This window comes from Podarcis erhardii, assembly GCF_964252035.2.
Source record: "Podarcis erhardii genome assembly, chromosome: 16".
Taxonomy (NCBI): Eukaryota; Metazoa; Chordata; class Lepidosauria; order Squamata; family Lacertidae; genus Podarcis; species Podarcis erhardii.
Genome location: NC_138514.1, coordinates 23,969,950 through 23,996,210, shown reverse-complemented (window position 1 = coordinate 23,996,210; position 26,261 = coordinate 23,969,950). Strand labels below are relative to the sequence as shown.

Genomic DNA, 26,261 nt, shown 5'->3' with positions numbered 1-26,261 from the left:
TTTCCTTCCTTCCGCGGGAGGCAGGGAAGGATCAAGCTTGGGCGCGCCCACGGCGCGCGCGCCTGGAAAGGGAGGCCTCGCGTGCGTCGGCGCATGCGCTCTCAACCACCACTACCACCACCTCGACCTGGAAACGGAATGCCTGAGCCGGGTGCAGGTGAGCGGGGGTTCGGGGGGGGGGGCGCGTCTGTTTGGAACGCGGAGGGGCCGGATCCTCTTACTCACCTGAGAGGCCTCTGAGGTAACAAAACGGGGCAGGCGCGTGTGGTGCTGAAGGTCTCCTGTGGGTCAAAGTTTGAGGGGGGCATTGAGAACTTTGGGGAGGGGGCGCGAATAGATATACCTGGGGGGGATGTGGGGAAAGTAGGGGCAGGATAGGGAGGCGGGTTTGTGGGGGGCAAGAATGAGGTGCATGGGGGGGGGGAACTGTCTTTGCTCGTGGGCCCTCCCCTCGCCTCCCCTCCTCGCCTTTTTTAAGAGTGTAAGTTCCTCGGGGGCAGGGGGCTTCCTCTGCTAAGGTGCACAGCCTAACCTGGCTTTGCAGACAATAAAGGCTGTTGCTTCATCAAATTGTTGGCAGTGGGAATGGATTAACAGTGTAGTTGACAGGCTAATCTTGTATCATGAGGGAAATTCTCCCAAAGGTGGGTGGGTGGATGGGTGAAGAAGCATGTGTTTTAGGGGGTTTATTATTATTATTATTATTATTATTATTATTATTATTATATATGGGGGTTTTATTATTATTTTTGCGCTGGCTGAAGACACATCTATTCGTGCAAAATTGGGGTGTACGCATCTCACTGTCCAGCCATGCAGCTCCCAAAAGCTGCTCCTATGAGAGTCAGATGACCTTCCAAAACAGGATAGGGTTATAACATAGATGAAGGATTATTGTTATTATTTATAGCCTGTCTTTTTCCTAGACCAGGGCTCAAGTTGGTTTACACAAATTAAAGCAGGGCAGGTGAAATACGGAAAGCTAAAAATGCATTAAAGGTAACGGTTCAAAAGTGGTTAAACTATAGGAGAATTAAAACAATATAAAACAAAGTCTGTTAAAATGCACGTGAAAGTTGGTCTCTAAGGTGCTACTGGACAATTTTTTATTTTTTTATATATTAAAATGCAGATTGTCAAAACAGTACTACTAAAAGCCCTTTCCTTTAAAAACAGTCTGTTCCCAAGAGCCTGCCAGAATAAAGCAGTCTTCAACTGCTGGTGGAAGGGTTACCGTAGAATCAGTGGAAGTGGGGTGCCTTGTACGATGCATGCACGTAGATCTTCCTAGCATCATCTTAGAAGTGGCAATCCCCAGTTCTCTCTCCCATGAAGGAGGGAATGCCTCTTCTAAGATGAAATTTGCAGTGGCGACTGTTTTCCAGACAAAAATTGTGGCAAAATTGGGGTAATTTTTTCATCAGAACATTTTGGAATGTTTTGAAGAGTGATCTAATTTAGCATGTCTGTTTTATTTGTATTAAATAAACAAAGCTCCATTCATTGTTACTAATGAACTTAAGAAGTGGAAAGCATTATTTGGAGAAATACAACTCTGAAAAAATTTCCACCCCAGATTGTATGACGTTTAGAGTGTTGGACTAGGACATGGGAGCCTAGGGTTTGAATCTCCACTTGGCCATGCAGTTCATTGAGTGACCTTGGTCCTGTTACTGTCTCTCAGCCTAATGTAGCACACAGGGATTTTGTGAGCATAAAATGGGAAGGGGGAGAACCATGCACACAATCTCGAGCTCATTGAAGGAGAAGGTGGTACATAAATGTAATAAATAAATTACCAGAAATTTACCATGTACAGTTCTTATAAGTATTTGTGCTAAACATAACTCTTAAAATCTGTTCCTTAGTAACTTGGCAGCATATTATATTAGAAGATTGCAATGCTTAAAATTGGATTTTGGAGATGCATTATTTTTGCTTTTCTGTATTTTATTTTTGTATTTTATTGTGGGGCCTTATGAATTATCACTTGTTTAATTTGATTATCTCCTGCCAACCTAGCAGTTCGAAAGCACCTCAAAGTGCAAGTAGATAAATAGCTACTGTTGTGGCAGGAAGGTAAACGGTGTTTCAGTGCCCTGCTCTGGTTCGCCAGAGCTGTATGCCGGCTCCCTCGGCCAATAAAGCGAGATGAGCGCCGCAACCCCAGAGTTGGCCACGACTGGACCTTATGGTCAGGGGTTCCTTTACCTTTACCTAATTTGATTATATTGTATGTTGCTCATCGTAATCCTCTGTTTATTTGTGTGCCGCTTTCCTGATGAAATCATTCCCAAAATATGCAGACTGGTCAAACTAGCCATGCTTTGCTTTTCGCAGCAAACCACAATTTGAAACCAAGATTTGTTGGTGCTTTATGAACTGTGGCTTGTTTTAACCATCATTTGGTGTCATGTGTGAAGCAAACAGCTTTATTGAATCTTGGTTTGTTTTGCCACTGCAATGCTTACCAAGCTGCAAGAGGTAAGAACAGCTGGAAAACAAGCTAGTGAAATGAGCTGTAGGTTATGTGCTTGACTATGAGATAATTCTTGATTTGTTGAGTGAACCATGGTTTAGATAGAGCCAGTGACTCTTCCTAATAAAAGTAGAAAGATGCATGACCACTGAAACACAGAAACTGAATGCCTTGTTGTTCTCATTGGGTTCCCAAGTTAATGAACGTTAACCTAGACTGACCAATGTTAACCCAAGACTAGCCAAATGGCAACAAGAACCCCAGCAATGTGGGCAACCAAATGTTCTTCTGGGGCTCAAGTGCAAATTCTCTGTTTGACTAGAAGTGTGTTGCAATTTTTATTGCTGGCATAGCAGATAAACTTCTGGTTCCCCCTCCCTTTTTTCTTCAAAACATTGGTGAAGAGAGAGACTTCATTTTTTATTGTTTGAATTTCTATCAAAAGATAAGTGAGGTGTACTCATTTTGATAAATTGTTTGTGTAACGGAGCACTAAAAAACCCCACCACTCAGTGGAAATTTGTTTGGTTTGGCAGTATTCAATTAATAAAATACACTGTTTTAAATGTGACTCTTGTTCATTTGAGAATAAATCTTTTTCTCAGGACCAATATATTTCAGATGGCAGCTATATGTCTGCTTCCATCCTCTGTAACTGATGTTCCAAGTCCCTAGCTGGAGAAGCTGTGTGTTCTTCAAATAAAAGGTAAATATCACCAGTTGCAAGTAATGAACTTTCCTTTTTAGTAATTCCTCAAGACATGGCACTATAATTATTTTCGAACATGAATTACATTCTTTTGCCAAATAGTAATGTATTTTTATTATTTCGGTTAAATGTTGTTGTTGTGACACTGAAATTGTTCTGTATGCATAGACGTAATTCTTTAGAAGCTGTTCTATAACAAATAGTTACACCTTTTATTTACTCAATCATAGAACAGGCTTGCAAAAAACACATCTCCCATGGTTACCTGTAACTAAGAAAGACCTCCTGTTGACCAGGCATTCTCTGGCAGCAGTTCACACTTTGTCTATTATGTTTTTACTTTCCTTCCACCACACACAAATCCTGAGGAATTCAGCAAGGCTTCTTTTTCTGCTTCCTGGTAAGCACATATGAGCTTTTTTTGCAAGAGCTTTTGTAGAGAGGGACAGAGAACAAACTATACTATACTGTAGTAGAACAGTATGTTTTAAAGTGTGAAGTGTTAAACTGGGCTTTTATTTTCTAAGAGCAGTAAGAGCTACACACACAAACATGATTTTAAAATAAGTGTCAACTGATTTGGTCTGTAATAATAATTAAATATACTTTGTTTAATATTAAATCTGCTTATAGTGGAATTGTGAAAATAGCTTCTTGGTTACAGTAAGTTTCTTTTTGTTCTAGAGTTTCATTAGGGCATGAACAATGGATTCTTTGGATCACATGCTCACCGACCCATTAGAGTTGGGGCCATCTGGAGAAGGAAATGGCACACAGATTATGGAGGATTGCATGCTGGGATCCATTCGAATTAGCTTGCCAGAAGATCTCTTGGAAGATGTAAGTAGAACTGGAGTAACCTTTTTTCTTCCATATAGTGTAAAACAACAGTGTGATCTGAGAAGGAACCATTACTATCTTTTGGAGGAATAATTCAAAAGTGGTGGCATCTCAGCAAACATTTGATAACTAAATTAGACAGGAACAGCTTCAGAAACAGATACCTCTGAAAAGCTCGCAAGTAGGGCATGAGAGAGGCAGCAGGGTTTTGTTACTTGGGCAGCATCCAGTCCTTGTGTATATAGCAATTGTGAAGACTTAGTAAAGGAAACCCAAATAATGTTTCTTTGCTTTCATTGTCTGTAAAAAAACCATTAAGTAACCCAATTTGCATGTCCTGATAAGCCAAAGTTAATTGCGCATCTCAGTTCTCATCATCCTTGACCATTGGTTGTGTTGGCTGGGGCTGATGGTGGTTGGCGTGCAACAACATTTAGAGGGCCAAGGTTCCTGACCCTGGACATAACAGTGATTGAGTGACATGTTAGTGTCCAGGCATGCTACCTTATCGCTGCCTGCTTAGTTCCTTCCTTGCAGCAAGGAGGAGCAACAAGTTATGAAACATGGATTATCATTATATCTATACCTGGGATCATGGTATTTTCTCCCAAGCAAACAATGCTTGTTCATCATAGTTTGTTCAGGAGAATCATAGATCTTAGGTTCAGATCTAATGACAAGCCAAGCTTCAATGAAGCATGAGTGAATTGTGCAGCATGCATAAGATGCTGCCTGTTCACAGTAAGTCATTATACACAGCTAACCTTGATGTGCAAACTACGCCATTGGGTCTATAAACTCCTCAGAGTCTTTCAACAGAGTTTAATGGAACATACTGTAACTTAACAGCTTTTCCTGCTAAAGAACAGGTTTTCTTAGTTTATCTTATTAGTCCACAACAATTTTCATTTTGTTCTTTTTTTTTGTATAAATACAAAATTGAGGAGCTTTATATGATACTGTTGCATTTCTCAAAAGTGGAATTTTTGGATCACATTTGAAGGATTTTATTTCATTCATATTTCTCTCCCTCTCCCCCCACCCTTCTGTAGCCTGAAATCTTTTTTGAAGTTGTCAGTCTTTCAACATGGCAGGAAGTGCTGACGGATTCGCAACGAGAACACCTGAAAAAGTTTTTGCCTCACTTCCCAGAAAGCAACACTGAACATCAGAATAATCTTATCCTGTCCCTGTTCAGTGGAGAGAATTTTCGGTTTGGAAACCCCCTGCACATTGCCCAGAAACTCTTCCGCGGTCAGTGGCAGAATTGTCTGTATTTTAACCTGGCTTCTTGACTTTGCCATGTAAGGTGACAAGTTGTAGGTCCTGAAAGTGGAAGTCACTTTTCCCCCCTAATTATGTGCTGCTGTATGTGTTGTAGTGCTGCACATTTGTAAGTGCTCCCATATGCAATACATTTGCACTCTGTGTCTCATCCAATCTCTGTCCTGTCCTGCAGTTTGAGGGGGCGAGGAGAAGGGAAAGGAAGGGGAAGTCTATCCCATTTCCTTCTTTCCTTGTGTGTGTTGAAATTAGTCATTTGTAAGTCCAGCATCAGCAATTTGCATTATCCCAGTTCCCCTTTCTATGTGGTCAGGGTCCCATTGACAGGGTAAAAGTTAGATATTCAATTTCTTCTTGATCCTTAGTAAAGTGCCTTCTACTCTACCCCAATACACATGATTATTGCATAACCGGGGTTTTTTGGTGGGGTAAGTGCCTTCCTTCTCTTGAGATCTGACAAGTGGCAGCTTTTGGGTAAAAAATGAAAAAAACTTTCAGGCAGCAGGACACCAAAACAGCAGTAACCATGGTACATGTTCTTGTTACAGATGGACACTTCAATCCTGAAGTGGTGAAGTATCGACAGCTTTGCTTCAAGTCTCAGTACAAGCGCTACCTCAGTTCCCAACAGCAGTACTTCTACCGGTTGCTGAAACAGATCCTTTCCTCCCGGAATGTAAGCATTTGAATAAACTAAATGTTCCGTAGAATATAAGATTTAGTGCAGTATTTGTCGCTAAGACTGGAGAAATCTCTCATTTGGTTGCCCAGGCGTCTTCACACAAGGCTGGGATTTGAAGAACTATGAAACTAGCTCTTGGCGCTTAAGGGGTCTGTATGCTTGAGGGTTTCTTAAAGAGCGCTATTGTAGCTATGAACATAGAAGCTGCATTTAATGCATACGGTCATTCTGCCATCTAGCTTGGCGTGGTTTCCTTTGGTGGCAGCTGTCTGGGGTACAGAGCACTCTGAGACCATTTCATTGGAGGTGCTGCCAGGAGTTAAAGCATGTGCATGCAAACCATGTGTTCTAAGTCTGAGCAGTGACCCCTCCCCTATGTCACATACCAAAGTAAATAATATTAGAAAATAAAGGGACTTCTGAAAGCCGTTTATGATGCAGCATGGGAGTCTCCTTTTAAAAGTTTTGATTTGCTTAAACCTTTTGGGAATGTTCACTCCTTTCTGCATACAATTATTAGCTTTTTGGATCCCAGCCTTTGTAGTGGCATATATTGTGCAGGGACCAGTGCCTAAATGAAGTCATGTTGGTTCCTAAGGCTTTGATTTTGGTCCCTGAGTATTAGAACTCCTCCGTCATTGCATATTACTCATTAAGAAGATGTGTATCTTTCCCCATCCACTTGGCTGTCATGGTGACTTACATGATGGGCTTTTGTTTAAATGTTACAAAATTAATGTATATGTTTCTTGTAAGTCACAGGAGCTTAGATGGAATTCAGTATGTTGCTATGCATATGTCTGTTTCAGCATCTGTTGGAGCTTGCTAGGAAAGGTGGTCCAGATCTAGCCCTGAAGAGGAAATACTCAGCAGCTGCTTATGCTGCTGAGGAACGGGACCGGCGAACACATCGACGGTTCCTGAAAATCCTCAGGGAAGTGAAAGAGGAATGTGGAGACACCACCTTATCCTCAGATGAAGAAGGTAATGGCAGGGTATTCTTTAGAATAAACAAAAGCTTCTTAAGTGAAGTGTGGATGGAGAAGTCCTTAATGCTGTATCATCTGAAAACCTGAACATGGAAATCAGTGATGATGGGAACCATGGGAGGGGAGAGTGCTTATGTTCTGCTCGCTGGTTTCCCACAGGAATCTTGTTGGCCACTGTGAGAACAGGATGCCGGACTAGATGGGCCATTGGCTTGATCCAAGAGACTGTTACTATGCCCTTAACAGTGGGTTTATAAGGACATGTGTCCCTATAAAAATGGTGCAATGTCATGGATATTTTTATTTGTACCATATAATACTGTAGCATGACTTTAATGGAAGATGGTTTATAAATGCTAGGCTGAATGTGCATTTGCTGATACAGGGAAAACTTCATGCTCTAAGCATATTTATGTTTAAGATTAGGCTAATAGTACTTTTTAACATCTGTAGGACTAATGTCCTTCTAAGTATGTGTGTATCTTCTGGGTGATCTTTTCTATCAATGTAGTCCTCCTCTTGATTCTCCTCTGGTGCCCTCTTCTTAAACCCTGTTCTGCTTGAGAAGTGAGCAGATCTTATTTCCAGTTTGCCTTTCTCAACATTTTTACTATCCCTTAACTAAAATTGTGCTCACAGAGCTCTTTATTTTGGGTGCTTTCTAATAAACCTAAATATTTTTCTAAGTCAGATTAACATACTAAAATACTAAAACATCATGGCTGGCTTTATAAGTTTTAGAGCTACAATTAGGAAAATATCCTGATTAACAGTACTTCCCCTTTCTATAGCCTTTCAAATAGAGCCATACTTTTCCAACTCAGTTGATTGAAAAAGCAAAATTACTAAATAACTTGGATGTATGAGTGCATCTGCTGCCTAGAGAAATGAGCCTTGTGCTCAGGTTTGTTGCTTCTGTTCTGCTACTATCCCTGTAGAAACCTCACTATTGTGTTGCATTTCAGATCTGAGCTCCTGGATTCCAAATTCTCCAGCCCATTGCCCAAGCCCCACTGTTCCTCTCAGAGTAATCCCCACATTATCAACCCAAGACATGAAAACAGCAGGTAAGCTCAAGTGGTATCTCAGTCTGACTCATTTTGAAAACTTTATACATTAAAAAGATGTTTTCTCACAGGATTTTCCTCCTTTGTTTTAGAATTTAGAGACCACCTCCTTCCAATTTTTAAAGACTGTTAAAGGCCATTTTCTTTTCCTCCTGTGTTGGGCATTATTGCTCTCAATCCATGATCCAACCTAGTTTTCCAGCCAGGTTTATTGCTTGTTAGCCAGTCAGGCCATTCACATACACAAACAATAAAGAGAGCAACAAAAGAGGTACATATAAAATACATTAAACAATACTAAAATACAATTAAAATTGTACTGTTATAACTGATTGACATGTATTAACATATATTGCCAACAATACACAAATGTGTTAGCATTTTTCATGTAGTAGCTGCCACTATATTAATGCACACTGACATGTTTTTTTTTTGAAGTGTCAAGGCTCGTTTTATATCTTCTTAATTAACCATTTATCTGCATTATGCCACCAAGTGAAAATGACTTTGTTTTACAAAATAAAATGTGTTTTAAATTAGATTTATGGCGGTCTAATGTGAGATGCTGATTTATAAAGGCTTTTTGCTTTGAAAGAAAAAGTATAAGACCCTGTTTTTCCCCTCGATCTTATAGTAGTAGATTTCGCAAGCCATAGGTTGTAACTAGTAGGAATTTATAGTCAATTAAGAAAAATTGGTTGTAAGCACCTAAAGCTTGTTGAAGATGGAAGCATTTCAGTTAAATGTGTCATGTAAATAGATTTACAGCAGACTTTTGATAGTATTGACTTCGTTTTCCCCTAGATAAACTGGAGTTTGGTGAGAATGACCTGAAGATGATACTGAAAAAACATCATGAAAAACGCAAGCGCCAACCTGTAAGCAAACCATAAGGAGGCCACTACTTCTTAGTACTCTTTTGCTAATGCCTCTTTCTGCAGCAAGGGCCCTAGAGAATAAGGCCTTCCTCCTTCCTTGCTAGCAGTCCTATCCTAAAACATGTTTACTTGGAAGTACATTCCACTGTGTGTAGTGGGGCTTACTCCCAGGTAAGTGTGCATTGGATCACAGCATGAATACGTCATGAGAAACAGATTTTCAGTTTTATAAAACAAAGTCCAGGGAGCTTGAGAGAAAATTTGATCCTCTTTCCCCTGCAGCCACAGTAATATTTGCAAGCTGATCTTACACTGCAGACTCAGTACAGTATGGGAGCAAAAGGATTCTGTTGAGATTTCAGCTGCTTTTCATTTGTAGGTTAAGTTTGGGGCGCTCAGGTGGAAGAGGTTGTAGTGGCAAGTTGGGAATCCAGCCTATATCCTGGACAGGGCTTGGGATACTTGAGACAATTTGGAACCTGCTGGAATGATGTACCTTAGCTGCATGACGGTGTAATTTGGTTTTTATTCTGCCATACAGAAAGCAAGACTGAAAGTTTAAGCAAGGGGTGGGGAACCTGTGGCACACCAGTTGTTGTTGGAATCCAGTTCCCATCAGCCCCAACCAATATGGCCAGTGGTCAAGGAAGATTAAGGAGTTGTAATTCAACAACATCTGGGGGGGCCAAAGCTTCCCCATCCCTGGTTTAAATATGATGTCGCACAAGCCTAAGCATGTTTACTTAGAAGTAAGTTTCATTAAATGAGGCTTACTCCCACTGAAGAGAGTTCGGGATTATAGCCCAAAACACTTGGTGTTGTGATTTCTGAGTACAGGGGAATCTCTGCTTATGTTTGGGTTCCATTCTGGATCGCTGTGCACATCAGTGGGATGTGTGCAGGTCTGTTCTGGCCCACCCTGCCCCCTTTCGACACCAAAAACAATGCACGTTTCAGTGGTCGCACACGAGTGGGGAGGTGCTTGTGTTCAATTTTGCTTGAACTGTAGTTTTAAGTGGAGATTTTCTCTAGGTATATCTGTTATAAATAATATTTTTTATTGGCAAACAACAGAAAAAGCAATGTATGATAGTTCAGTCTCAACAGGTGTCTTTCATTCTCCAGTTTTGCTTTATGGTTGCCGTTCTCCTTGTTGAATGTCTCTTTGTCTTGTTTAGAGCCATCCTGACCTCATGACTGGGGATCTGACTCTGAATGATATCATGACACGTGTGAATGCTGGTAGGAAGGGATCCTTGGCAGGTATGTGAATCAAGTTCAAGGCTGCTACATGACTGCATTTTTACTATTTTCTTTAGCTGGAGTTGTTAGCAGATGAACATCTGTTACTGTATCGTTCAGGTTTTACTACCAATGGGAGCTAAAACTATAAGCAAATAAAATGTGGCAAGATTTGCAGTGTCACTTGGTGATAATCAGGAAGGGTCCACAATAACATGATGCTTTCCATGTTGGGGGTGCCCTTTGCTTTTAAGCAACCATTTCTCAGACAAAATAAATTTGGTTGAAATATTATTCCTGCATTGCAGGGGATTGAATTAGATGACCCTTGGGGTCCCTTTTTTGAGCTCTGCATATCTCATTTTTGTTTCAAAAGGAGGCTTGCTTGTACATCTCTTGAAAATGTGTCTAGGAATCAAAATACTATGTTTGTATTTATGTAAATGCGAAGAATATTGGGTTGGCTTGATCGTATTTACTCTTTTGGTTAATTGCCTGCCACATCCTACAACTGGGTTCTATTTCATTTCAATTCATGCAAGAAATGCTCTGATTATAAATGATATTGGCTGTGATTCACAGAGGTATATGTTTTTAAAACCGTGTGCCTAGTTTGCTTTTTAGCTATTTCCTGTAATGTGACCAAACCATTTCTGAATTCCTTTAGCAGCAGCTCTTGAAACAGTGTCAGCAGCTGTAACTTGTAAAATGGGGTATTACATCTTTTGCACTGAGAGTTTTTTGTTACTCTGACATGGCGGAAGAGGCGGTCACACTTGCACTTCTGCATTCTTCCATAAGCTAAAGTCTGGGCAACTGTACCTCTTGGCTGATATTTGACACCCTGCTTAATTTGTAATGTGCAACTTACAAATCCTTCCTCTCTTTTTAAACTGAAGCTTTGTTTGACCTTGCTGTCCTTAAAAAGAAAGTGAAGGAAAAGGAAGAGAAGAAGAAGAAGAAGCTAAAAGTGATTAAATCAGAAGCAGAGGATTTCTCTGAGTCCCTTGGCAACACTGAAGGGATGCCTTCAATGTCTCAGAATCCATCCCCCATCCCACCTATCTGGGATCCCCCATCTCTCTCATCTGTTAAAGAAGAGTAAGTTCCTTCCAGAAGAGAATGCACACAATGGATGTGGTCCATGAATTGCATAATGAGGCATATTTACAACGAAGCCAGTTCTAGTCACACTGGAATGAATCAAAATAGAAAAGTTCAGCACAAAGAAGCTTTTTTTGTCCTTGTAGAAGTGATGCAGCATAGTTAATACAGCCCATATAAACTGCAAGTATGAATAAGGTGTCTGTCTACATTCTGTGTTGCATAGTGGTTGAAAATAAAATGCATGGTGTGCAGTAATGCAGCAATGTAATTTAAAGTCAGCCTGCAGGGCACACTGGCACATGAAAGATGGTAGGAGAGAGAGTGTAATTTGAAAATACAGTGGTACCTCTGGATATGAACGGGATCCGTTCCAGAGCCCTGTTCGAATCCAGAAGCGAATGCAATCTGCGCGTGCGCGGGTCGTGATTCGCTGCTTCCGCGCATGCGTGTGACATCATTTTGACTGTGCATGCATGAGACAGTCATAATTTGCCTAAGCTGTAAATACATTAGATAACCTTAAGCTTTTCAACTTCATATCATATTGGCTTTAAACCTCCCCTTTAAAAAATTGTTTCATGAAAATAGGTCAGTATTACTATCTCTTACAGCAGGCGTGGAGAACCTGTGGCCCTCCAAATGTTGTTGGACTCCAACTCCCATCAGCTCCAGACACCATGGCCAGTGGTCCGGGATGATGGGAGTTCAGCAACATCTGGAGGCAGGCCACAGGTTCCCCACTCTTGTCTTACTGGTTTGTTTGTAAGATTGCTGAAATATTGTACATGAAAGTACTTTGAATACAAAGAAAGAAACAGGTAGATATGCTAAGCCTCCTCATTCTCAAAATTCAGTTAAGCCAATTCAGTTAAAGCCAATTCATCTTCTCTCAAAGGCCTCTTGAAGATATCAAGCCGTGTCTTGGAGTAAATGAAATATCCTTCAGCTTCTTTTCTCTGCTTCTGGAGATTCTGCTTCTAGAAGGCCCTGCTAGTCTCTCAGTGGTAAGAGTTTTTCCTGGACATCTTTCTTGAGTTGGGAGTTGGGTGGATTAGGATGTAACCCTATTTATACACTTAAGTGGGAGTAAGTGCCATCAAATTCAGTGGGCCTTACTTCTAAGTTGACACGTTTAACCTAAGAGTGTTTAGACTGGTGCCTATTCATTTGTTAAAACAATCTGTTGTTTCTTTTTTGTATTTGTTGTCCTTCCTTTTGTCCCCACCAAGAGATCCTTCCAAAACTATGGTTTTCAACCATCATTAGATAGTTCATTTCTGTGGATTTGCAGTCTTTTTGATTCCATCTGCTGTGCTTTGATTTGAAAGTGCTTTATTTATATTTATTGATTAAAGTATTTCTGTCTCAGTTGTGATTTCCAAGATGGTTTGGGATTTCACTAGTATTTCTCATTATCACCATCCCTCCCTTCTTTTGCTCAGCTTGAGGATAAAGTCATGGATTGGCAGTCTTCCCCTGCCAGCACATTAAATAGTTGGTTCTCCTTCGCCCCCAACTGGTCAGAACTCGTTTTGCCTGCACTGCAGTATCTCACAGGTGACAGCAGAGGTAAGTCCCACTTTTTTCCAGGGTTTTTTCTTCTTGAGCTGTGCCAAGAATGAAGTAAGTTGGCTATCTGTCATGGCCTGTGAACAGCTATTGCTTATAAAATTGCATTGTGTCATAGATGGCTTAGATCCAGCCCTTTCTTCCTGTTCTCCTTATTTATGATGGTAGCCACTTGATGTGAAATGATAATTTTTTGCAGAAGGGATACATTTCTTGATATCCAAATTGTTATCTTCCAAATTTGTTCCCTTTAACCTTGAGGCAACATCTGATTCTGTTCCTGAAAAACTTAATTCAAAACTGCTTAGTAAGCAAAGATAGCCAGCAACCTGTTGTATCTTTGAGTTGAATCCAGTGAAGTAATTGCTTGAACGGAATGAGTTCTGCTTGCACAACAGAATTCCTTCCCACCACCAGCTCCAAATGGTATGGGGAGCCCTCAGAACAGATTGTGTGGGTGCATGGGCGAAGGAGAGGGGCAAGTTCCATTGCACAAGTGAAAGTTGTTCCACTTGCACAGTGACTACATTGATTGCAGCCCCACATCCTTTGTACTGTCATGGCAAGGTGGCTCTTGGAGACGATAGCTTGGGTTCAGATATGCCCAGCCACTTCTGTACATGGAAGGGCTATTTCCATCTTAGCAAAAGAGCACTGCATAAGTAAAGTGAACTGAAATCCAGAGGTGATGATTTCATTCAAACCCTTGTACAAAGCTTTGCACAAGAGCATTTGCTCTCCCACGCCCTGACTGCTTCTGCAGAGGGGAATGCAGACACCTCATGGATGGATGTGACAGAGTTCTAGGTACCTAGCTGCCCAGAGCCTTCTGGTGGTGTTTATCACCAGCACTAATGAACAAACTGATTCCACTGAAACTGTCTCATACTTTAGAATAAGGTGTACCAATAGCCAACAGTTGACTATCCCATCCTACAGGAGACAATTAGAGACAAAGGGTATCCCAGTAATGTCTAAGCATATGAAATATTACGGTATCTTTTATTACAGATGCTCCTTCCAGTTTTTCTCCATTTGTTGAATTCAAAGAGAAAACTCAGCAGTGGAAACTGATAGGTAAAGTAACTTTGCTTCTCTGTCCCCTCCTGTTAATAAGTGTTGCATGCTGTTCTTTTGAGGCATTTAGCTTCCATTTGGCTGAACATTTTCTGCTTCATCCTCTATTACTACCTTTATAGCTGTATAGTCCTATGTGTATAGTAGACTTTTGACTATGTAAAATCATAGTGTGTGTGTGTGTTTAAAAAACTTCTCTTGCATGGATCTTGCATTATGTTATCATCCCAGTTGTCTACTAAGAGGCAAATAAATGTTGCTTTCCCTATTTTTACACCTCCTTTTCGGTCACAGCCGAGGCTTTAAATCAGCTTCAAGGACTGAGAGACTTCTTTGAGATGTATCAGTGCAATCCCAATTCCAATTGTATGACAAGGGAGAGCGAAGACACACTTGCTGACCACTCCACTGTGCTCCTGGCTGCCTCAGTGCACTGGAGTTATGTCTATGCTGGGATATCAGTTCTGCTGGTGGAGGCTCCCTGTACAGTATAGGACTGTGCAGTACAGGGGGCTTCCAGGAGTCAAGCAAGCTCTGTGCTTCAGACATTCAGCCCTCCAATAAGTGGAAGGTAACCGGGATGCAGCACAGCATGTGAGTCACACTATGCCCCCCTGTCACAATTGGAACATTGCAAGAGGGAATGCATTGAAAGGCCTTTGCTTCATGTCCTTTTGCATAAAGGCCCTGGCTAAGGTGGGTGCACCCTACGTCATCTTTAGTACCACTACTGTAGCACAGATATCAGCAGTTAGTAACAACTCTCCTTTCCTCTTTTTCGGTTCTCACCTTAGGCTCTTCACAAGACCATGAGAAGGAGCTGGCAGCGCTCTTCCAGCTCTGGCTGGAGACAAAAGACCAAATCTTCTTCAAGGTGAGAGAGGATATTTGTAGGAATGTGGCAGCATCCCAGCTGGCTTGTCCAATGTGCTGACAAAAATCTTTCTTTCATTGGTAGGACAATGAAGACAGCTCAGATGCCACCACACCTAATCCCCGAGTGTAAGTATATATTCAGTTCAGAAATCTGCTCAAGTGTTAGTTAGGGTTACACTTATTTTTTCCTATTTTGAATTTTATTGCAAAGATTATTACATCAGTTAATGTGAAACAAACAAGTTGTCTAAAAAGAAAGCTCAACATTAACTGTTACTCAAATGTGTGAATTACATTGTTCTGAAGTGTGGTTCATTTTTCCAGTCAATAAATATTGAGAAATGAGCTGGATTCTGCTCCTTTCTCTTGCATCTGTCTTAGTTTATTTCTGACTGTAAAATCTTGGCTTGCACTGATAATGCCAGAAGCAGGAGGAAGTTGGCAGGAATACTGAGTGTGCATTGGACAAATTACACTCTTCCCATATATTCTCCCTATAATTTCAGTGTTGGGCTGCCTTTTACTTCCAAATATTAACTGCTGCATAGAGTAGCTAGCTGTACTTTGCTTTTAAAAGCTTTCACCAAAAGAATTTCAGCATTTAGCAGCAAATGAATGCATACTTGCCAAGAGGTATTAATCTCCTTTCTACATTACATTTTATCTTGCTCAGGTTTGAATAACATGCTGCTCCTTGCATCATGACTTTTTGTCTTATAATGACAAAAAGTAAATCCTAGAATGGTAATTTTTAAAAGAAGTGCCGCAAAAATTCTCTAGCAGAACTTGTGAGGTAATCCAGGTTGCTAGATTCTCTTTTTCTTCTTCTGTTACTTGGACAGTGCCAACACTCAAAAGTATATACCTTCTGGATACAATTTTCCTTCCTTCCCCTTTCTCCCTCACAACCGTCTTTTTAGTTGGTTTGGGGATCTGACTCTGAAGGGTTCTGATCAGGTTTGGAGTGAACCATGTTGGGGAAGGTGGATGTATGCACTCCAACCTCATGCTGTTGTTTGTTTCAGAAGGACTGACTATGTAGTCCGGCCTAGCACTGGGGAAGAGAAACGTGTTTTCCAGGAACAGGTGAGGATGACGCACATTTTGTCCTATGCATTGCCTATGCTTTGCCAGGATCGGATGGGGATGTTTTATTTTATTATTTATCTAAACAATTGATACACTGCTTAACTGCAACAGTCTCTAAGTAGTTTACAAAGATACAACGGGGTGGGTGGAAAACATTTAAACCTATAAAATCATTTAAAATGCCTGCCTTCCAATTTATACATATTTTGCTTTTCAGCTTAAGTAGTCCATTTTTTGACTAAAATATTCACCTGCATCAGTAACAGTCAGAAGAAACAGAAATTCCTAATGACAAATAACTTTATTTCATTTCACTTTCTCTCCTTTTTTCAACGTGTCTTCTTAAATGTTCAAAAAAAAGGAACCAGCACACCATTTGACAAGAGGGTGCTTAAAAATTAGCTAGCAGAAAAGCATATAAACATTTAGAGAACCCTAAAAACACACACAGATTGTTTTTATGTTCTTATGTACATTGCTTTGCTTCGTAGCATTAAGGTGTCAAATACTAATGTCCCAGTAGTTGCATTGTATGTGCTGGCTACGTTATATCACCTAGCTGAGTCTTGTTCTTTACTGTAGGCTAAGCCCTGATCTTTGCAGCAATAAGAGATTCCACATGAGCTGTTGGGCTTTATAACCTCTTATGTAGACATTAGATAATACTGGCCTGTAACTAGAGATGTGGAGGCTTGGGAGGGGGGATAATAATAATTGGGCTGAAAGATATACACATTTCTCCTCCATTTGTCTTTACCAATATTATCAGTATTATATCTCACCAGCATTAATCTTTGAAAATGCAAAACTGAGAGATACTCGAGACTAAGGGATTAATGCTTAGTATAAAGAGGTTTGCTGCCTATATGCTCCTCAGTATACATGACTGAAATATAAGCAGTTGCCCTTCCTAATCTTTGCCTTCCCCTAAGCATTCGTTATTAACTCAGTTCACATTACGTGTTAGCCATAGATGCTTATCTAGAAACCTGCTCTGTTCTTTTGCCCTTTCAATCTCTTGCTCATCTGAGCACTTCTCTTTCTCTGACATGTGCAGGAACGTTACAGGTACAGCCAGCCCCACAAGGCCTTCACCTTCCGCATGCATGGCTTTGAGTCGGTGGTCGGCCCTGTGAAGGGTGTGTTTGACAAGGAAACTTCTCTGAACAAAGCCCGAGAACATTCTCTGTTGCGATCAGACAGGCCTGCATATGTCACCATCTTGTCTCTTGGTAAGTTGACATTCATTCATTCCTCTCTCTCTCTCTCTCTCTCTCTCTCTGTGTGTGTGTGTGTGTGTGTGTGTGTGTGAGAGAGAGAGAGAGAGAGAGAGAGATTTCAACACATTACAGTCTCTTTTAGGTTCGCAGTGACAATAGATTGTAAGAAGAGAGGAAACAGCAGTGCAGCGGGGTCATGCTTTAATTGTTCACAATGATAAACTGTTATGTTAGTCACCTTGAGAATTAGACACTGACGAGGGGAAAAAACTATCCTAAATAAAGGAAGGTCCCAGGTTCAATTAATGGTGTTTCCATTTAAAAGACCCTTGGAAGTAGGACTAGGAAGACTTCCACCCAAGACCTTTGTGGCCGCTGCTGGCAATAGTGATCAAGACAGGTAATAGCACTCTGATCCCTGGCAACTGGTATACAAAGGCCTGTTGCCTTTGATACTGGAGGTAATTAAGACATAGCCACCATGTTCAGTGGGTGCTAATCACGATGACTATATATATATCCCTAGTATTGGGCGAGATGCCTCTGACTGCCAGGTGCTTGCAGAAGGATATTGTTGCACTCATGTGTTGCTCTGTGCTTCTCATAGGCATCTGGACACTGAGAACAGAATGCTAGATAGGTCTTTGGTCTGATCCAGCAGGGCTCTTATGTTCTGCCACTGCATGCCGCTTCACGGTTTAGAGAAAAAGATTGCAGTGAAAAAGCTGAAGATACGAAGCTCCCTTATACCAGGTCAGAACATTTGTCCCTGTAACCTGGTATTGCCTACTTTGAATGCCAGTGGCTTCTTGGAGGCCTGTCCCCTCTCCTGCTGCCTTTTTGGAATGGGAGATGCCAGGGATTCAGCCTGGTTGTTCCATGTAGGAAGCACAGTCCATGAGGAATTTCTGTAGCCAGGATTAACAAGGGACCAAGTTACAGCATAACACAAGAAGGGAACAGAGGGAGGAACAACCTGTGGTGTGGAGTAAGCATGTCCTTGGAAAGCCTGCAAGTAAGAAAAGTTTGTTAAACTTGCTTAAAATAGGCAGAAACCTTTCAGTCTGTTTGAGGGAACGATTACACACAGTGTGTGTGCCCTCCCATCAGATGTCAAGGAGATAAAGAACTACACAACTTTTAGAATACCTCTGAAGGCAGCCCTATATCAGGAAGTTTTTAATGTCTGATGTTTTACTATGTTTTTATATGTACTGTAAGCCGCACAGAGTGGTTGGGGAAAACCAGCCAGATGGGTGGGTTAATAATAATAATAATAATAATAATAATAATAATAATAATAATAATAAATAATATGTGGAAGAAAGAGAGGGGAAGAGAAACAGAAACAGGAGACATTCTTATTGTTCTGGTAGAGAGCTATATTGCAGGGTTTGGGGCTGTAGCCCAAGATGAAATAAGAACACTGGCAGAAGATGAGCAGCAAGGAAGCCCAGATTTATTCTTAAATCCATCTGCTTTTCTATGTGATAAGTAGCCAATGACCTTGATTATTTCTTCAGGGTGTGGGACTGCTATCCAGAGCAAGTGTCCAATTGGTATAAAGCCTTAAGTTAAAGTTAGGAACCCACACAGTGAGTGGAACGTGAATGGTTCAAGTGTTACTTCAGTCTTTGTGTCAGTTGAGGTCTTCACAATGCTTTGATCTTTTTTGCTGTCTCAGTTAGGGATGCTGCTGCCCGTCTTCCTAATGGAGAGGGAACTCGTGCTGAGATTTGTGAGCTGCTTAAAGACTCTCAATTCCTCGCTCCTGATGTCACCAGTGCTCAGGTAAATTGGGAGAGCACAGAGGCATTTTCTTTTCAGCGTTCCTCTCTGATGAGAATTGCTCCTATTGAATGGAGAAGCACCTTGTGATTGATTTTTAAGGTCTACAATTCCATAGCTTACGAGAGTGATAAAGCTGTAGACCAACTTATGGAGTTGGCAGTGCAGTTTTGTAATGAAATCTAAACACTGAAACAACAGTTTTGGGTAGTGATGTGTATAATACACTCCACCTTGCAGGTGCTGTCATCTTTGTTGTAGAACTACAACACTCAAGTAAGCTATACATGGTAACGAGTGGAGGCCTGTTTTGATCTAGATAGACTGAGGGCTTGATGTATGTTTCTCAGACGATTTACCATCTCAGTATGGGGCTATTTTAGACATCCATTTTGCTTCTAATTGTCATGCCCCCTTTCTTCCTTCCTGCATGTGCAAAACATATTTGCTATGATGATTCTGAGCTGATCAGTTTTGCATCCTCCTTTTAATTGTGAATTCTGTTCTCAGGTTAACACTGTGGTGAGTGGTGCACTGGATCGATTGCATTATGAGAAGGATCCCTGTGTGAAATATGATATTGGACGTAAGCTATGGATATACCTACATCGAGACAGGAGCGAAGAGGAGTTTGGTGGGTGTTCGCTGGAGGGCCTTACAGCAACCAGATTGCAATATACTGGATAGAGGTGGCCTTGCCAGAAGAAAACTGGTGCTGAATTTTTAAAATCCCATTTCAAAAACTCACAGCATTCTACAAATTCAGGAACAGGGTGGGGGTGAGGTGTAGCTCCAACTCCCAGTCCTGGAGAAGGATCCTATATCCCCACATTTGTTGCTTGGGCTAACCTGATTGTTCAAGGATATAGGGTGTTGTTCATGCTTTAGGGTACCCACATATACACACAGAGAGATACATATCCAATTTTAGTACGTATTTTCCCCCTAAAGGTGTATTTAAGTAAAATCCTTGCCAACTAGTAAAAATGAGATATAAACAAGTTCTGTCCTGTTTACTGTAAATTTTGCCATTATGGAGGTGGAACATGTAATTTGCCTCTTGTTCCTGACCAAACAGCAATCACTTTCTCCTATTCATCATTCAAATTGAAAGGCATAAAAGCCTCCTTCAGGGGACACATTTACAGAAAATGTCATAAACATGCATTTCATGTAAGACCTGCTTCTTCCTGTCTGTCAAATTATCTAGTTTGGTATGTTTTCTATTGATCACAGAGTAGGAATTCTTGGAAGAAGAAGAAGTGTACTTCAAGGAAAAAGAGAAGCTGGCTACGTAGGTGGGCAGTCTCACTCTTAGCATCTGTTTGAGAACCCTTCCTTATTCTTCCTTGCAGAGCTGATTCATCAGGCTCAGGCGGCTGCAGCTAAAGCTAGAAAAGCCCTTCAGCAGAAGTCTAAACCTCCTGCAAAGATAGTAAGTTGCTCAATGTAAATACATGGGGCACAGATTTTTAGACTGTCAACTGTTTCAGGTGGTTATCCCTGAAGCCTTTGGAGTGCAGCGGGACCTCGCGCTGCGCTCCAAAGGCTTCGGGTTCCTTTTGCTGAAGCCGGGAGAGCAAGACTCTCCTGGCTTCAGCAGAGAGGGAGAACTTCGCAGTGCCCCTTCAGCAAAGCAGGAGGAGAAATGGAAGGGGCTCTGTTTCTCCTGCTGCTTCGCTGAAGGGGCACTGAGCAGAGAGGGGGAGATTTTTTTTTTCTTGTTCTCCCCCTCTAAAACAAGGTGCATCCTATAGAGTGAAAAATACGGTAATATCACCAATAGACTCTAGGAAAGCTCTGGTCTATCCCTAAACAGCCCTCTTCCCACTTGCACAGGGTTGTCTGGGCTTAGTGCATTTCCACCCCATCCTACCCCCGTTGATGCCCACTATTTTGTTGCCTTTGCAGAAGTCCAGTAGCAAGGAGAGTTCAGTGAAAGTGGCTGCTAGTGGCACCTCTGAGCCTAGCCAGCTGAGCCTTAGTGATTCCAGCATGCCACCAACCCCTGTGACTCCAGTGACACCCACTGCCCCTCCGCTGCCAGCAATGCCCATCTCACCACCGCCAGTCTCCGTGGTTAACAAGAGTCTGCCAAACGTTGCATCAGAGCAAGCTAAACCCAACCAAAGGTAAATCCTTTCCCTGTCTTTGCAAAAAACCCTAAGCAGAATCTTCCGCAAGTGAACCTTCCCCAAGTGGTACAAAAAAGGAAGACTATATTAGTAAAACCATTCAACTTGGATTACTTGCCTGAGTGGGGCAGGGAAGGTGAAAATCACATAGATATTGCTAATCAGTTGTAAAAATCTGTTTATGTAGTCTTGCAATGAATTATCTGTTCAGTGAGCTATTTATTGTTTGGTTGCAGCTAAAATTATTACCTGTCAATACACGTTTTAAATCCTTGATTGATTTTGGCAGCTTAAAGCAAAATAGTGAAAACTTTGCTGATTGCTGGCCTGTTCTAGAACAAACTTGTGCTTTTAAGTTAATCAACTTACTCTTTTCAACTTATTCACAGCATCCTTCTGGTGTCTTCTCCCACCATGCCGCAGCTGGGGACTTTGCTCTCCACGGCACAGAGTACCCAAGCACAAACTGGGCCTCAGCAAACCCCCCCTCCTCGTGTGGCCAGCCATACATCTTCCTCAGGACTCCCACAGGTTCGAGTGGTTACAACACAGTCCAGCCACCCACCTGTGTCTCAGCCAGCCCCACCAGTGATCCAGCAGCAGCAACAGCCCCCACCAGCACCTGTTCCTCAGGTCCATGCCCCTTCCACTTCTGCACAAACCAAAGCACTGCCTCAGGTGAGGGATATCTCTGTGGAGTTAGCCAGAAGTAAGGATTAGCAGTCTTCTTCCCCAATTGTCATCTGAATTATGTGAATTATGGCCTATGGTCATCTCTTAAGACACATACTTTTTGCAAGCAAGTAAATCCCAGGGGTGGTTTAGAACTGAAGGAAAGCCATGCAAGTGTACAGAGAGAGCGTGATTGGAAGAGAGAGCATTCCTGAATAAAATAGGTTTTAAAGGGCATTTGGAAGAGAAGCGTTTGGAAAGAGTATCCCCAGTAGTTAATTCTTCAAGGGTGAGGACTGTTGCTTCGGGATTTCTAATAATGTTAGGGCATCATGAAACTGAATAGAAGGGTGTTGCACTGAATAGGCAAAAAGACAACCACCTTGACGACATCTACTTTTTCTTGTTCCTAGGCTGTCAACGCTGTCACGGTGAAAGCTCAGACCAGCCCAGTCCAGGTGCAAAGGCCAGCAGTTTCTGTCACAGGACCAGTCAGTGTTGCTGGGACAGGGATCTCGGCAGCCCTCAGCCCTGCCCCAAAGCCAGTGACCAGTTCTCCAGGCAGCTCTGCCCCCAACTCCTCCTCTGTGTCTCTGTCGTCGTCATCCTCCTCCTCCTCGACTTCCTCCTCTTCATCCACCACAGTCCTCCAGAACGTAGCTGGCCAAAATATCATCAAACAGGTGAGGAGCTGTACCATACTGAGAAATGGTTTTGGAGTATAAAAGCCAGCCTATGCTGATCGGATTTGAGTCCAGTGAGTTCAGTGTTCTGACTCCAGCTGTGGCCAGCCAGATGCCCTTGAGAAGCTGACAAGCTGAGCACAATGACTTTGTGCTTATAAAATACCAACGGGTCCCTTCCCAAAATGCTGTGGCTGGCAAAATATACATGGGCATGTGAGCACCTGCTGAAAATCTTGCCCTTTCCTAGTAAGCTTAGTTTGGCGTGCCTTGTTTCTCTTTAATGGAGCTTGGCATTCATCCATGCACCCAGTGCTGTATAGCATTCTGCCGCAGAAATGGTATGTGTCTGTCTGCAAGAGAGATATTCAGCACAATACATTTTTCCTTACAGGTGGCTATTACCGGACAGCTAGGGATGAAAAGCCAGCCTGGGAGCAGCATCCCGCTTACCGCCTCCAACTTCCGCATCCAAGGCAAGGACGTTCTGCGCCTGCCTCCCTCCTCGATCACCACTGATGCAAAGGGACAGACAGTTCTCCGCATTACTCCTGACATGATGGCCACCTTGGCCAAGTCCCAAGTCACCACTGTCAAACTGACGCAAGACCTCTTCACTGCTGCAGCCACTGGCAACACTTCTGCCGGCAAGGGCATCTCGGCCACTCTGCGTGTGACTTCCAGCCCCATCCAGTCTTCTGACTCTCCCGCCAAGACCAGCACGCCCACCTCTGCCTCACCGGGCCCAGCTGGGCCCACAGTGGTCAAAGTTACTCCTGACTTGAAGACTGTGGAGTCCACTGGCTCTGCGTTCCGGCTGATGCCTGCTCTGGGCATGACTGTGGCAGATCAGAAGGGCAAGGCCATCACTACGGTGGCATCCACTGAAGCCAAGCCAGCTGCCACGATAAGGATTGTGCAGGGGATGGGGGTGATGCCACCAAAAGCTGGGCAGACCATTACAGTGGCCACTCATGCCAAGCAAATGACTGCTGCCTCGTCTGTGAGCGTCCCTGGCACAGTCCACACCTCTGCTGTTTCTCTGCCAACCATGACTGCTTCTGTGTCCAAGGCGGTTGCTGTTGTGTCAGGGGGGGCAGGGACGCCCATAACAATAGGAACAGGGACCACAACTATGCGACAGGTTCCAGTGAGCACCACAGTCGTCTCCACCTCCCAGGCAGTAAGTCATCCCTGGAGGGGATATATAACCCTTTGGGTCCCTTCCAACACTACAATTCTTTGATCCATGTTGTTTTTTGGTAGGATAAGCTTGATTGACAAGCATCCGTTTCTAAGTGGGGATGCCACCTTGTCTGTCTTAAGTCGGCTTTGACTTATGGAAGAGCATTGAATGCCATTAGCAACAACTGTGTATGTGTTCTGGGAATCCCTCAGCATCCTGAAAACTTTAATTTGGGGGAGGGCCTTTCCCCCCCTTTCTTGGTAACTGTGTGGCAGAGAGATGGTTGCTAAACCTCTATAATTTCTGTGTCTGATGCTTTTTTTCCCAGGGGAAGCTGCCTGCCCGTATCACAGTGCCCCTCTCCGTCATAAGCCAGCCTGTGAAAGGCAAGAGTGTAATGACGACCCCCATTATCAAAGGCAACCTTGGGGCCAAGTGAGTAACATAGGAGGATTCTGTTCAATCTTCAGGACTGCATTTGTGTATGATGAGCCACTATTGCAGATCACAATTAGATTAATGGAAGGCCTAGCCAAAAGGACTTGAAAGCACTCAAATTTGCAAATTTCCTCTTAGTCACAGAAAATGAGTCAAACAAATTCTGCCTGTAGGAAGTGCTAATGGACACTACTGAGTCTTGCTTCACAAATCCAACTAGTGTCAGATGACTTTACCAGTGTTGGTGGTGTTTCAATTTGGATACTTCACATACCCATCTTCTGGGGTTGCCAACTTTTCAGCCTGCCCTTTTAGCTGTGGCTTTTACAGTTGCTTGGTTTACAGATGTTGGCAGGTGGGAGCATTTCGTTTCTAAGCATGGAAAATCTGCCCCTGCTGGTTTTTTACACAAATTCAAGCTGCCCTTTTAAAAGCTCAAAAAAAGGCTTGGTTGCTTTTCCTACTCATTAGGCAGTTCCCCTCTAAAGCAGCATGGAATTGTGCAGATATTCTGCAGCCACCCCATGGAAGGGGAAGGGTAAAAAGTGCAGCTGGTGGTTAATCCTGAGCTCAGGATTGCGTTTAGACACATTCTTGTAGCATATTCAGAGCCTGAGGGTGGTTCTGACCAGTACTGAAAGGCCAATGTGGTATAAACACACTTTCTAAGTTCTGCTATTATGCAAGAGGCGCCTCAGCACTCAGCACACTGTGTCACCACTAACTTCTTAATGGGTTTCTTCCAATAGTATCAGCGGACTGGGTAGAAACATCATTCTCACCACCATGCCAGCTGGGACGAAACTGATTGCTGGGAACAAGCCAGTGAGCTTCCTGACCGCACAGCAGCTACAACAGCTGCAGCAACAAGGCCAGGCCACACAGGTAAGGCCCGTATCTCATTTCCCCCTTATCTCTGTTGCATCAGGACTTTGCCTTGACATGGCACCGTCCCAACATCATTGTACCACACAAATGTTCTGATTATTTTTCATTTTTGAAATTCCAGTAAGCAGCTGAAATTTGGTGTGGGGTGTGTGTGGGTCCTGCGAATACACTTGCTGAAACATTGGAACTGGTAACTTGAAGACAAGGGCAAGATGGGAGTGGAGGGCTTTGCTTGATTACAGTTCAGTTCCCAGTAGTATTTATGTTTCTGCAACGTGGCAGAGGCTGAACTGAATGATTAAATGTATTTTCTTTCCTTCTGCATGCCGTTTTGCACAGGTGCGAATTCAGACACTCCCAGCCTCCCATCTCCAGCAGGGAACAGTGTCTGGCTCTACAAAAGCAGTCTCCACTGTTGTCGTGACAGCAGCGCCGTCTCCAAAACAGCCACCAGATCAGTAAATTCAACAGCAAGCTGTAATTTTGCAAGAGTTACTCCAGCCCTCTTATTCTTTTTCCATCCAACTAGGGCTTGCTAGAGTCAGACTCTACTTACCCACAAGTTGGTTCCTGATATTTTGGAAGCATTTGTGGGAAATGCCCGTCGTTTGGTTTCTGTTAGAATAAGCTGAACCCCTAACACAAGCCTCCTGGAGTGCTGCATTTTAATAACCTTAACACCTTCATGTTAAGTTGCTGGACCCAGCCATCCTCTCAGAAAGGCTGGTCTCTTTTAATTTTCAACCTAACAGAATGTAAGTTTCAAAGAAACCTGCTAAATTAAGGCAAGAAGGTCTTAGAAGAAATGGACAAGTTATATTGCGCCGGACCTCAGTTTTATCATTTCCAGGGTGGTTCTTATGGACGTTCTGATGCTGGATTTTTAATATTTGGTGCCTAAGCTTTCACCTGTTTATTTGATAATCTCATTCAGTTTTTTAAAAAAACGAAGAGTTTCTTGGCAACTTTCCTTCCCTCTCTGTGCATAAACTTCACCTATACTGTTTTATCCTCATCAAACTAAGCATTTATATAAGGTGTTATAAAATTGACCTTATGTGAAATGCTCAACATTATGTGAGATACTCGGAAGAAGGCCTAGAGAGAAAGAGAAGAGGGTATTCTAAACTGGTTGTGAAAAAGAGCCAAAAGCAAACCCCTCCCCTGGAGAAGCTTAACACCTTGGACTTTATGGGATGGGGTAGTCACCTTTTGGAATGAAAAGCTAAAGAAAGCTTGACACCGTGTACCAAGCTCTGTTCATATAAATTCATTTTACTGATGTAGATTATTACTATTGTCTTGTCTATTGTTAACTGAATCTCTTATCAAAATGCATTTTATCCAATTAGGAACATTTACA

General features: G+C 42.4%; 1 protein-coding gene across 4 annotated transcripts; it reads left to right on the top strand.

Moving 5' to 3' along the window:
• The first annotated feature begins 2 nt into the window (after positions 1-2).
• On the top strand, positions 3-26,180 carry NFRKB (nuclear factor related to kappaB binding protein). Of its 4 annotated transcripts, none has more exons than XM_081843064.1 (28): positions 34-157; positions 2,341-2,484; positions 3,085-3,185; positions 3,873-4,028; positions 5,081-5,282; positions 5,861-5,988; positions 6,804-6,978; positions 7,949-8,050; positions 8,855-8,928; positions 10,107-10,191; positions 11,070-11,271; positions 12,173-12,281; positions 12,720-12,846; positions 13,858-13,923; positions 14,718-14,797; positions 14,882-14,925; positions 15,828-15,885; positions 16,946-17,120; positions 18,793-18,899; positions 19,407-19,530; positions 20,252-20,331; positions 20,808-21,028; positions 21,421-21,709; positions 22,117-22,386; positions 22,781-23,569; positions 23,901-24,007; positions 24,760-24,895; positions 25,238-26,180. In XM_081843064.1, the coding sequence occupies exons 4-28, from the start codon at positions 3,894-3,896 to the stop codon at positions 25,358-25,360; spliced, it is 4,008 nt and encodes a 1,335-aa protein (XP_081699190.1). In that variant the 5' UTR covers positions 34-157; positions 2,341-2,484; positions 3,085-3,185; positions 3,873-3,893; the 3' UTR covers positions 25,361-26,180. The 4 variants fall into 4 exon arrangements, with proteins under 4 accessions (XP_081699188.1, XP_081699190.1, XP_081699187.1 ...); XM_081843061.1 differs by having other exon boundaries at positions 15,825-15,885; XM_081843062.1 differs by lacking the exon at positions 2,341-2,484 and having other exon boundaries at positions 3-157; positions 15,825-15,885.
• The last annotated feature ends 81 nt before the right edge of the window (positions 26,181-26,261 follow it).

Coding starts and splice junctions, on each gene's coding strand:
- NFRKB (XM_081843062.1), top strand. CDS start 3,894: ATGGATTCTTTGGATCACATGCTCACCGACCCATTAGAGTTGGGGCCA. Junction 10,192..11,069: donor TAGGAAGGGATCCTTGGCAG/GTATGTGAATCA, acceptor TTTAAACTGAAG/CTTTGTTTGACCTTGCTGTC. Junction 21,029..21,420: donor CAAGCTAAACCCAACCAAAG/GTAAATCCTTTC, acceptor ACTTATTCACAG/CATCCTTCTGGTGTCTTCTC.